A 13,047-nucleotide genomic window follows, 5' to 3' on the forward strand; every position below is an offset into this window, starting at 1 on the left:
TATAGAAAGATTGCTGGCATCAGCAAGGCTGGGACAAGGTCATCCAGCGCAAAGATGCCAAACTGCGCCCCCCTTTGCCTTAGAGTTAGGGTCAGGGTGCCCCCCACCCCTGTAATAAATCATTGCGCCAGGGGCAGCCGCCCCTCCTGCCCACCCCTTGTCCCGGCCCTGGGCATCAGTCTAGCGCAGCAAGACGTTAGCTTTATTAGGACATCGGTGTATGCAGCACAAGCAGTCAACGCATTTCCACTATAACAGCCTTACTCATGAGTTTGCTTTTTGTTTTAGTCCTCTGTATATCTCCTGAGAATTACATAGCCAAAACACATGGACGTAGCTCTGCTCTGACTATGCAAGGAACATTCTAAAATAATTATCAAAATAGTCTTCAGCAATGGTGCTTTGAGGTTATTTTTTGTCATGCTGTTCATGCATGTTTAGTTCTTGATGATATTACCAAAAGTTGACTGTCTAATGTATGTTGTTGATATCAAGCTGCACCTGTCACTTGTATTGGGAGCAGCCATTGGGGGTTATTTACTAAAGGAAAATCCACTTTGCACTGAAAGTGCACTTGGAAGTGCAGTCGCTGTAGATCCGAGGGGGACATGCAAGGAAAATAAAAAACAGCATTTTAGCTTGCACATGATTGGATGATAAAATCAGCAGAGCTTCCCCTTATTTCAGATCTACCCTTTAGATTTAGAGAGACTGCACTTCCAAGTGCACTTTCAGTGCAAAGTGGATTTGCCTTTCGTAAATGACTCCCATGTGTATTCTCATTTTTTGTGCTTGATAATACAGTGTTCTAAATACACTATCTTCATAATGAATTTAAATACAATTATTTGTGTGTGTTTACAGGTAACTGTTGGTTTCTGGCTGCTGCAGCATCTTTGACTGTTTACCCTCGTCTGTTGGAGCGAGTGGTTCCTCCCCAGCAGAGCTTTCAGGAGGGATACGCAGGAATATTCCATTTTCAGGTAAAACTATTTCACAAGGTTCTTGTACAAAGAGTTTTATTGAAAATATATATCAACAGAATAGTACAAAACAGTGATGGATACATCATGAATTAACAGGTTTAAGGCTGCCGGAGTCCGGCAGATAGAACTGACATTCAAGAATTTAAACCTGGTCTCAGGCAACATAAGGCCGAGGCCAGGCTACATACTAAAGAAAGCCTTTAGCTCGTGTTTACTAGCATAACGGTAAACTGCAAACAGAGAATATTATGTTTGCAAACACTCATAAACATTTAAAGGATGCATAGTGAGATGTTGCTGTAATACACGACATTGCAGAAATAAAATCAGATTAAATTGATTAACTTCAAAGAAGATAACATACCTTTGTATGGAATAACTTTTTTTTTTTTTGTTACCTTAAATATCCAAACTCTGTAGACTGAAGCCCAAAGGCCTGAATGAGAAGAAGGAAAGAGAAATTGAAAGTGGGAGAAGAGGGGGGGTGGGAAGGGAGGGGAGGACCCTGGGATGGGGGGAACGGAGGCTCGTTATAGGGAAAGAAGCGTTAGGTCAAATCTCGATGGGCGGTTATGAATCACCCAGGGTTGCCATATCCTGAGGAACTTATCATGCGTATCCAACAATATGGCCGTAAGTTTCTCATTTACCATGATATCATTCACACAATTTTTAACTGCTTCAAAGCTAAGGTTCGGAGTTTTCCAGGCCCTTGCTATGGTCAATTTAGTTGCGGTAAAAATATGTGCTGCTAATTGGCATTCAGGACGAAGAAGCTCTGCAATCGGTTTCCATAAAAGGGCCTCAAAAGGATCCCGCTTTATAGTGGTATTAAACAGGTTGTGTAGTAGTGCATATACTCTTACCCATAATCTGCATACCCTGGGGCAGGTCCACCAGATATGCGACATCGTGCCCTCCTGTGAGCACCCTCGAAAACAGAGGGGGGAATAAGATGGGATGAAGCTTGCTAAACTAGCTGGGGTATAGTACCATCTATAAAAGACTTTATAGGCGTTCTCCAAAAAGATGGATTGTAGGTGGGGGTATGGCGCTTCCTTGTGAGATGTGGACTATTAATTTTATGTGCGTTTAACAGTGACTATACCAAATAGGTTAAATAGTATTCCAAACGCAAAAGGTGAAGACTGTGAAACTCTTGCTCGGTGAACCCATATTATGTAAATCAAAAAAGCAATAAAAATATATGTATATGTATATGCAACCCCTATTATATTGCATATACCTCTGTGTCACAAGTAGTGTCAAAAGGTGCCACTAGGTGCTGCTGCTGAGCAACTGATGTAATAAATCCAACTTATATGTATGCAAAATTAGTGACATATACATATAACAATGCAGAAACATATATATGCCATATATACGTATATATATGACCGTGCAATCCAACATATAGATGTGCAATAAAGTGCAATATAGTGCAATAAAGTCCAAAAAAAGCCAAAAAGGAAAAAAACTGTAAATGACATCAAAATTGCAAAAAAAGAGAGTATAATCTCAAGTGGTGCGTCCCAGTTTTAAATAGCAGCAGAAACGTTCCAACAGCTTAGTGACTTTGGTGCCCGCAGAGGTAAATCCGTGACTTCTGTGCTCCCCTTTTGGCTCCCCACTCACCAGCTTCCACTACCCCTGCAGGGGTGACAGACACTCTAGGATCCCAAAGCCGTCCTCTTATCCGGTATCCCGTGGTTACTGAGATGGAATGGCCTCTCTCCCAGGAGTTCCGGATTATCACCTCATACCATGTCCAGGAAGGGGATCGCCAGCAAAGCCCTCATAAAAGGAGATGCCACCTCATAGTGTAGTATAATTAAAAACTTTAATGGTATAAAAACTCCCCTCAGGGAAAAAAACACATCGCACTACACTAAGGGTGAAGCTGAAAGTCAGGAAGTGCTTCCCCGCAGCGTGCGGCTTGCGGTCCAGCTGCGTTCCAGGCTCTCTCGCTCCGTACCCGGAAATGACGTAAGTGCGTAGCCCCGCCTTACGCGTTTCGTCATCGACGTTCTCAAAGGCGGCGCCATCTTACTACACCTCACAGGTTATAAGGTAAGCGGACATGCTGGATCCTCCCCTCTCCCGTCCCTATAGGGATTTTGATTGGATATTCAAACCCGTGGCTCCCCCTCCCGGTACATCCCCATTTGGCGGTGCACTAATCAGATCCCTGTGAACATAGGTCGAGGTTTTAATAGTTATTACTGACCCATACATCTCCGCTGACCCTTTACATAGATTAGCAGACATATTTCACATGAAGCAATGTAAACATCAGGCATCTTGTATAATGTAGATTAAATTTGAGTGAAAATCATCTTTGGTTATAAGCCAGGTAAGTATATCGTATAGGCACAGCCCGCAGTGGTGGATAACGGTAATGCATGTCCTCCACCTTGCAAACCCAGTGTCTATCTTGTAAAAGTGGATATAATGGAATATCAACCCAAGTCCCGTTCAGGATCCACCATGGTATGGATGCGGAACCAGGATGTTGGATATGTATTCCTATCTATATGAATATCATCTTCCGATCTCCAGACTTCAAAGGACAAAAAATAATAAATAAAAATAAAAATAATAACAGATAACAAAAAATAACCTTTTTTCTTCATCTAAGATTTAAAACAAAATAAATAATGTTTCTGAAACCACCCAAAACCCTCCAGAGAAATTATAATTAGAGTTGTATACCCAAAGAATATTAACATAAAAAACTGGCTGGCTTACAGATTGGCCTGTAGGCATTCCTATGTAGGGCCAGTGTATTCCTAGATATAACTACTGTGTAGGCATTTTCCGACTATAGAATACTCCTTCACATGGTTGATAACTAGGGGTGCGCATCTTCACTGGCCTCACGATTCGATTCGATTACGATTATCAGGTCCACGATTAACGATGCATCACGATTACTGCGCGCGGTTTTCATCCAAAAAATTTAAGTAGTCAGAAGAACTCCATTTTTTAAATTTTATCTGTTCTTAAAAAAAAGACAACACTCCTTGCATGTAGCAAAGTGTAAACAGTGCAGACAACTTAAAGAGGAGCTCCAGACTGCCCCCAAATGACTACAGGAGATGATCAGAGACTGCAGACATGCTACAGGAGATGATCAGAGACTGCGGACATGCTACAGGAGATGATCAGAGACTGCGGACATGCTACAGGAGATGATCAGAGACTGCGGACATGCTACAGGAGATGGTCAGAGACTGCGGACATGCTACAGGAGATGATCAGAGACTGCAGACATGCTACAGGAGATGATCAGAGACTGGGGACATGCTACAGGAGATGATCAGAGACTGCGGACATGCTACAGGAGATGATCAGAGACTGCGGACATGCTACAGGAGATGATCAGAGACTGCGGACATGCTACAGGAGATGATCAGAGACTGCGGACATGCTACAGGAGATGGTCAGAGACTGCGGACATGCTACAGGAGATGATCAGAGACTGCGGACATGCTACAGGAGATGATCAGAGACTGCGGACATGCTACAGGAGATGATCAGAGACTGCGGACATGCTACAGGAGATGATCAGAGACTGCGGACATGCTACAGGAGATGGTCAGAGACTGCGGACATGCTACAGGAGATGGTCAGAGACTGCGGACATGCTACAGGAGATGATCAGAGACTGCGGACATGCTACAGGAGATGATCAGAGACTGCGGACATGGCACAGGAGATGGTCACAGACTGGGGACATGGCACAGGAGATGGTCACAGACTGGGGACATGGCACAGGAGATGGTCACAGACTGGGGACATGGCACAGGAGATGGTCACAGACTGGGGACATGGCACAGGAGATGGTCACAGACTGGGGACATGGCACAGGAGATGGTCACAGACTGGGGACATGGCACAGGAGATGGTCACAGACTGGGGACATGGCACAGGAGATGGTCACAGACTGGGGACATGGCACAGGAGATGGTCACAGACTGGGGACATGGCACAGGAGATGGTCACAGACTGGGGACAATAATGCAGAGTTGTGGTGTGATGAATGCACATAGAAGACAATTGTATGATATGGACTTGTGTCACAGCGCCCCCCCTCCCCCTCTGTACTTACATGCTGCTCCGCCGGTGCTGGTGGCAACCTGTAATGAGCAGGGCGATCTGCCTGCTCACCATCTCCCCCCGATCTCCACTCCAGCCGCCGGTGTTCCGCCGGTTGTCACATCTTTCCTAAGCAGGGAATTCTCCTGGGAGAGCGCTCCGTACGTAAAGCTTTTACTAGTGTGTGTATTTTCCGCTCATGTGACTCTCGGCCGCGCCTCCCTCCTCTCACGTCTCTCCTGATGTCAGCCCCGCCCGCCTCTCTTCTGACCTGATAGCTCCAGTCAGTGGGCGGGGCTGAAATCAGGGGACTCAGAGGAGGGAGGCGCGGCCGAGAGTCACATGAGCGGAAAATACACACACTAGTAACAGCTTTACGTACGGAGCGCTCTCCCGGGAGGGGGCGGGGCCAGACATCGATTTTTCGGGTCGCATGCATCGATGCCGCATCGGGGACACCCGAATCGCGATGCATCGATGCTGCGATTAATTTCAGCAGCCCTATTGATAACCCACGTACATTAGCCTCCCAGTGATATGTTAGGTAGTGTATTCTCCCACTTACATACTCCTTAGTATACTTTCTCCAATGTGGCCTCCACATCCCAGACCCCTCATAACATTCTGGGGTGCTGGAGAACCCGAGGGATTGGGATACATGATATCAGCCCGGGGTGTGAGTTGTATTAAAGAGATGAAACATATAAACGAAAACACCATAAATAGCATTTAGTGAAAACAGAGGGAGGACGGCATAGAGGGCATAATTCAGGGCACCTACATGTATATGGAAACACTAACCTAGTGCATATAAATTGCACCTAGTCCCCCATACCTATGTGTGGGTATCCCCATATACATCCGTACATGCACCTGTGCCCCATAATCGTTAAGGGTATTTGGCTATGTTCAGGCCTATGTGCCAACCCCATATTAGTTCTATCTAAGATTTTGCTATCGCTGTCCCCTACTCCTCCATTATTCTATAACACATGTTGCAAAGGCAATAGAATGGTTAGTATCATAGTTTCTTGTTGCTCTATTCCCCCCTTATTTATTGAACAACTATCGGATAAAGGCAAAGAACATATGCCAGAATAGACCTAGGGGGAGTCTATACTACAAAAAGAGAACATTCTTAGAGCATTTGGATAGCATAATAGTCATACCTTGCCAGTCCTCCGGGTCCAGTTGTTTCCCGAGTTCGGCCTCCCACTGGAGATGATAGGGTCTCAATGGTGGCGTTTTGGAGTTAATTATAGCAATATATATGAGGGAAATTAGACCCGGGGATTGGGGGCGCGATCTACAAAGGCTTTCAAATGGGGTCATGGTAAAGGGGGCCGAATGGGGTTTTATAAGCTGTTGGAGAAAATGCCTAATTTGCAGGTAACTGTAGTGCTCCCTAAGGGGGATGTCGTGTGAGGAACGTAAAGCCGCAAAAGGGATGATCTTGGTTGGGGTGAGTAACGAATGGATATCTGTAAAGCCGTTATCAGACCACCATTTAAACTGCAGTGGATTATCACAACCTGGTTGAAATAAAGGGCAGTGGAGGAGATGAAGTAGTGGGAGGTGAGGAGAAATTAGGCCTGCCGAGTACTTAACCGCATCCCACAATTTAAGGGAGTGAGCCAGACAGGGACCTATGGTTGAGGGGCGATGTGCTTTAGGAAGCCATGGAAGAGAAGCTAAAGGCGTTGGGTGTGTGTCTACTAAATCCATGGTGGCCCATAGTGGCATTTGTTGTTTCTCATGAAGGTGAGAAAATGGGGCAATACCCGCAGCTGTGTAATATGCTTGCAGATTAGGAACTGAAAGGCCACCATTGATTTTGCGCGCGTAAAGTACTTGTCTCTTGATCCTGGGTCTCTTGTGGCCCCAAATAATTCACAAGGTTCATTCTTACAAATTTAGATCTCTTTCCTGCCAGAGTATATTTGCTGTCTTTGTGCTTATATTATGTGCTAAACAGGATAATGCAACTATTTGCTTCAGTGCTCCTTTATCACAGTTTTTTTTTTTTGCTTTTTTTTTTTTTTTTTTTTTTTGCTATAATCTATTGTATTAATGTGGACCTATCATTGAAATTCACATTTAAATGGGAACATGTCAGAGGTACCAAATCGCAACACTATTTTGTATTTTAAAAAATTGCCTTTCTTGCCATTAATAAAGAGCTGCTGTTTTCCAGCTCCTGGCTATTGGGTGCTAAGATTGTAGGTGTTTTATATCCATAGAGACTGCGTTTGTTTGCATTACAATGGTGGGCCCTATTTTTTAAAATTTTGTTTTGGTTTTGGTGGGGTTTGGTTTGTCTGAAATTTCTTTCACCTCCAGTTGCCACCTGGATGGTACACTATATTGCCAAAAGTATTGGGACACCTGCCTTTACACACACATGAACTTTAATGGCATCCCAGTCTTAGTCCCTGGGGTTCAAAATTCAGTTGGCCCACCCTTTGTAGATAGAACAGCTTCAACTCTTCTGGGAAGGCTGTCCACAAGGTTTAGGAGTGTGTCTATGGGAATCTTTAACCATTCTTCCAGAAGCGCTGGCTCACAGTCTCCACTCTAATTCATCCCAAAGGTGTTCTGTTGGGTTGAGGTCAGGACTCTGCGCAGGCCAGTCAAGTTCCTCCATGTCTTTAAGAACCATGCTTTGTGCACTGGTGCGCAGTCATGTTGGAACAGGAAGGGGCCATCCCCAAACTGTTCCCACAAAGTTGGGAACATTGAATTGTCCAAAATGTCTTGGTATGCTGACACCTTAAGAGTTCCTTTCACTGGAACTAAGGGGCCAAGCCTAACCCCTGAAAAACAACCCCACACCATAATCCCCCCTCCACCAAATGATTTGTAGGGGTGGCCAATTACTTTTGGCAATATAGTGTGCATAAGTGAGTTTGGGGTGGAGAAACTTGACTGGCCTGCAGAGTCCTGAACCTCAACCCGATAGAACACCTTTGGGATGAATTAGAGCAGAGACTGCGAGCCAGGCTTTCTCGTCCAACATCAGTGCCTTACCTCACAAATGCTCTTCTGGAAGAATGGTCAAACATTCCCATAGACACACTCCTAAACCTTGTGGACAACCTTCCCAAAAGAACTGAAGCTGCAAAAGGTGGGCCAACGCAATATTGAACCCTACGGACGAAGACTGGGATGCCATTAAAGTTCATGTGCGTGTAAAGGCAGGTGTCCTAATACTTTTGGCAATATAAGTGTATTTTACAATGGCTAGATTTGGCAATGTTGTTTGTAGGAAGTAGAACATAATGTCTGTATCTTCTTAAGAAAATATGGCATGTTCTGGTGACAACGGTCTCTGAAACAAGAAGTGAGGGAAGAAGACCAAAATTATTTCGAGCAGCTATAAGAGCCGCTCGCAATAATCGCCTGTAAAATCGGGCAGGCTGGTTGTACCCAAGTTGATTGAATAACCTGGGTAAATTCAGCCTGGCCATACATGGTTGGAATCTTGGACGGTTCCTGTTAAACCAGCCGAGATTCGAACTGTCTATGGCTGGCTTAAGACTTTTTAGGTTATCGGGTAAACACATCCTGGCTGAGACAAAGCGTCTTTGTTGTCTGTCTCTGGAGTTGTTCTATCTGATAAAGCCAAACCAATATTGATAAGATAGAAGGAATCAAGAGGCTCGCAAAAAAATGGTGACATGTCTGAGAGATAAAACTTATCAGGAGGGACTGAAGGAAAGTCAGATATACAGTTTTGAGTACAGAAGGGAAATGGGGATATGACTGAAATCTAAATGAAGGCTGTGCATAGGTTCAGGAGAGCAGTATTTTCAATATAAAGCTAAGATCAAGAACACACAGGCATATAACATGCACCCCAATTTTAGGAGGGAAGTTTAAGGAAAAAAACACGTTTTAAATGAAGCAAAATTAGGGTCACAGCTCATCAGTACCCATCTGCAGCCATTAAATTGCCCAACAATGCAGCTTGTTCAGTGCCCATCTGCAGCCTCACCTTTCCCATCATTGCAGCCTCGCCAGTGTTGGATTATCCCTGCTGTCTCCGAGGGAAGAGGAGGAACGAGCGCCGCTGAATTACACAGAGCCGCGATCTCCTGTGTACCCGGCGCTCCATCACTCACAGCCACGCCTCCTAGCCCTGCTTATATGATGGACAGAACAGTGGCCCAATGCGGGGCCAGGAGGCGTGGCTGTGAGTGACGGAGGAGCGCTGGTTACACAGGAGATCGCAGCTCTGTAATTCAGCGGTGCTCGCTCCTCTTCCCTCAGAGACAGCGGGGATCGGTGTATAACACGCACCCACGATTTTCAACCTGATTTTTAGGCCTCATGCACACTGGACGTTTTTTGATGTTTTTACAGCAGCTGTTTTTAGCTGTAGACGTTTTTTTTTCTACAGTCATTAAACTCTCCATCATGTTATCCTATGTGTCCATGCACACATAGGCTGTTATCAGCAGTTTTGGGCAGTGGCGTTTTTGAGCAATAAAAAAACAAAAAACAAAACTAGTGGGTTCTTAGAGACGTTTTTCAACTGTAAAAACGCTCTAACGCTGATAAATGCTGATAAACGCTCAGAAACGTCGCTCACCAGCGTTTAACGTTTTTGATCCATTGGGGAAAAAAAAAAAAGTTTTCTTAAAAAAAAAACGCTAAGGCGGAAAAACGCTGTTGCAAAAACGTTGAAAAAAGTTGAAAAATTTACTGCAAAGCTACTGATGGTTTTTATAACGTTATTTTAACATCCAGTGTGCATGAGGCCTAAGGGGAAAAAAGTGCGTGCTATACACCGATAAATACGGTATTAAACACCAGTATTTGGCAGCGCCATCCACACCTCTCTTTCCTATTTTTACCTTTGCATACTCCACCAACGGGTGGGGGAACTGGGGTAGGACAGCAGTTGGACCATAGATCCTTAGCACGGCATTTAGATTTAGAACAGATATAGCAAAATATTTTCAGTGGCATCTTTAACATTGCCAAATCAAATAAGTTTACTGTTAGGGTTTACATACCCTTTAATCCTCTCAAACAGTGAGAGTTGGTTTCATCTGTTTGTAGATTTTTAATGTTCACAGCTTACTATCAGATTTCCCACAATGTGACGGTATGGTAATGTACAGGTGGTTTTTAACCTAATTGGAATTCATCTTTATTGTGATAAAGTTGAAAGCATAAAAGCACAACTGACAGTCGCTCCTATGGGGCCCTTGTCCCTAATAGTGATGGCTACTATTATACCTGTTTCTATGCCACCCCCAAGGTTGAATTTACATTTCACGTTCCCACTAGGCTAATTGTCTTGTGCTGCATCCTTCCTACCCCAGTCGCTGGTATTACACTAACTAAGATGCCATGAGTTAGGTGCAGACAGATAGTTTGCCCTCTCTACATTATTACATCATTAAATGAGCACTGGAAGAGTAGATGCCGACTGTTAGGCCGGCCTTACACGGAGCAAATTTCTTTCCTGTAGCCACGGGTTGAAGGAAAGAAATTTGCATGATTCCCCCATCAGCACAGACAGCGCTGATGGGAATCCCTCCTGCCGGGCCATTGTCTTCTCCTGGCGGGGAAAGCCGGAAGAAGACGGTGATTATCGCTAGCAGATGCTATAGTTAAAATCGTAAGAGAATCTGGCAGGCTGCTTGTACCAAAGTTGATTGATCGATAAAACTTGGTACATTCAGCCTGCCCATTAACGATTCAAATCTTGGCCGGTTCCTGCTGAACCAGCCGAGATTCGAACCATATATGGCCGGCCTTACCCTGATCTGCTAGCAGTTCAATTTTAGGTGTAGGGCCCAGATTGGCAAACTGTCAGACCAATTTACTAAATCACACTGACAAAAATGTTCAAACCGTTCATGGACAACAGCAATGAGAACCTAGCATGATGGCACTAGCACCCATGACATATTCTGGCTATGCAAAAATCTGGCCTTGGGGTGGGGTTAAGACGTGTCTTGAAGTTTTTTGAATTTTAATGGCGAACCCCCTTTTGTCTTTTCTAGTTCTGGCAGTATGGTAAGTGGGTCGACGTTGTGATTGATGACCGTCTCCCTACCAAACACAATGAACTGGTATTCGTCAGCTCAGAGCAGAAAACAGAGTTCTGGCCCGCTCTGCTGGAAAAGGCTTATGCCAAGTAAGTAATCAGTTCTTAAGCACAGCTAAAGGTTTATTTATATTTCTTCGTTCACCTTGAAACACCTAGATATCTAATTGGCAACCACTGCTAAACCTGCTCTCTATATATAAAACACATGAGACAAAGGTAAACATGGCTGTCAAATTATACCACCCCTATTTCAGTGCATTGTTTACAAATCTTCCTGTTCGTGTTACAATACTGCTCCACCTATCAGGAAAAATATGAAATTTAGGGAGGAACCGCAAATTTACCAGCTTTTTAAATGTATATTTATCGGTAAAGAAAGACAGCAAATTCACAATTGCTTTGTAAATTAGTGTTTATTCTCTGCCTTGATAGATTGTTGTTCAGTTAATCTTGGTTTGAGTGTTCAAGTTTGTTATGAAGAAACTCTATCTTTTTAATTTTCTTGTTTGAGGACCTACTCTAAAGCAAATACAGCATATGCAAGGGTTACTAAGGAGATATCAGAGTTCCAGCTGCCAGTATGGAACTTTTCTGTGATTCCAATGAAAAGTCTTATGTGATTTAGATACCATGATTTCACCCTGTTGGGGTCCAGATCAACAGATTGCACACTGCATATTACACCATTTGTAAGTGCTTCTGTAAAATATAACTCACTGTAAACCAAGAAAATACTTGTTTTTATGTCCTTAGGTTGAATGGATCCTATGAGGGCCTGGATGGAGGCTGGGTGAATGAAGCCTTTGTAGATTTCACAGGAGGACTGGACGAGAGTGTGGACCTCAAGCGTCCACCTCCAAACCTTTTTCACATTATCCAGAGCGCAGTGGAGAAGAGGTCACTTATGGGAACTTCCATTAATGTGAGTGGACAATGAAGATAATTATTAAAGCAATGAAAACGTGTGTGTGTGTGTGTGTGTATATATGTGTATGTGTGTGTGGATATAGATAGAGTTTTTTTTAATAGAGCAGAAACATGATCAGCACCACAGTCCCAAAGGACTGGGCACATTCTGTTTTGTGTAGCAGGTTTCTAAGCTAAAGAGTAATTCACTCTTTTGTGCAAAATGTAGCTTGCGTTATTGAACCCTGTAAACATCAAGAGCGTCTACAAGCACCTTTTGAACAAATATATGAGCTTCAATCTCTGGCTTGAAATCTGCAAACTGCTAATATGCAATATTTCATATTCACCGGACAAAACAACTCTACATCACCATTGAACCACTACATAATTTTTACTGATCCAGGACATGGACCTATGGGCCCCTAAGCACTGGGTCGATGGATTTGCTTACCATGTATACTTTGAGAATATAAGAATGCCATTTTTATACTTCAAGTAAGCGCTACAAAAACAACATGCTTTTTCAGTAGAACTGTATTTCACATATAAAGAAGGACTTATAGCATAGTATGTCGTGTTACATCAAATATATTACAAAAAGTGTATCTGCTGCACTGTTTGTCCCAGTTTATAGTCAGAAGAATACATGCAAGCAAAGTAAGCACTCCTCAAATGCATAGCAACTTATGGTACAAACACATACTAGAGATTATTCCCCAGACAGGGAAATGGTAAAAATAGCAGAGCCAGATCCTGATGAAAAGAGAGAGGAGGAGGGAAACCCAATGCTGCAAGGTTGAAAGAACCCCCTTTCTCAAGGGCATCCTGCATTTCTTACCCTCTTACTACAGACTCCTTACATACAATGGCTGCATTTTTAAGGCACTCCCCCGCCTGGCTGTTTGTGGCATTTAGCCTGTCACATCATATGATCTAGTGGTGGTATTTCGTCTGGTTCCGCTGGTCTGCTAGGGCTCGACAATCGCAGCC

At 43.8% G+C, this 13,047-nt stretch overlaps 1 protein-coding gene across 1 annotated transcript in view; it reads left to right on the forward strand.

Moving 5' to 3' along the window:
* The window catches only part of LOC141107755 (calpain-2 catalytic subunit-like), a 77,969-nt gene that overhangs the window by 21,776 nt on the left and 43,146 nt on the right, over window positions 1–13,047 (forward strand). Inside the window, exons 3-5 of the mRNA XM_073598689.1 lie at window positions 865–983; window positions 11,102–11,235; window positions 11,902–12,070. Of these exons, the coding sequence (XP_073454790.1) occupies window positions 865–983; window positions 11,102–11,235; window positions 11,902–12,070 (422 nt within the window). The remainder of the gene's footprint in view (window positions 1–864; window positions 984–11,101; window positions 11,236–11,901; window positions 12,071–13,047) is intronic.

This window comes from Aquarana catesbeiana, linkage group LG09, assembly GCF_042186555.1.
Source record: "Aquarana catesbeiana isolate 2022-GZ linkage group LG09, ASM4218655v1, whole genome shotgun sequence".
Taxonomy (NCBI): domain Eukaryota; kingdom Metazoa; phylum Chordata; class Amphibia; order Anura; family Ranidae; genus Aquarana; species Aquarana catesbeiana.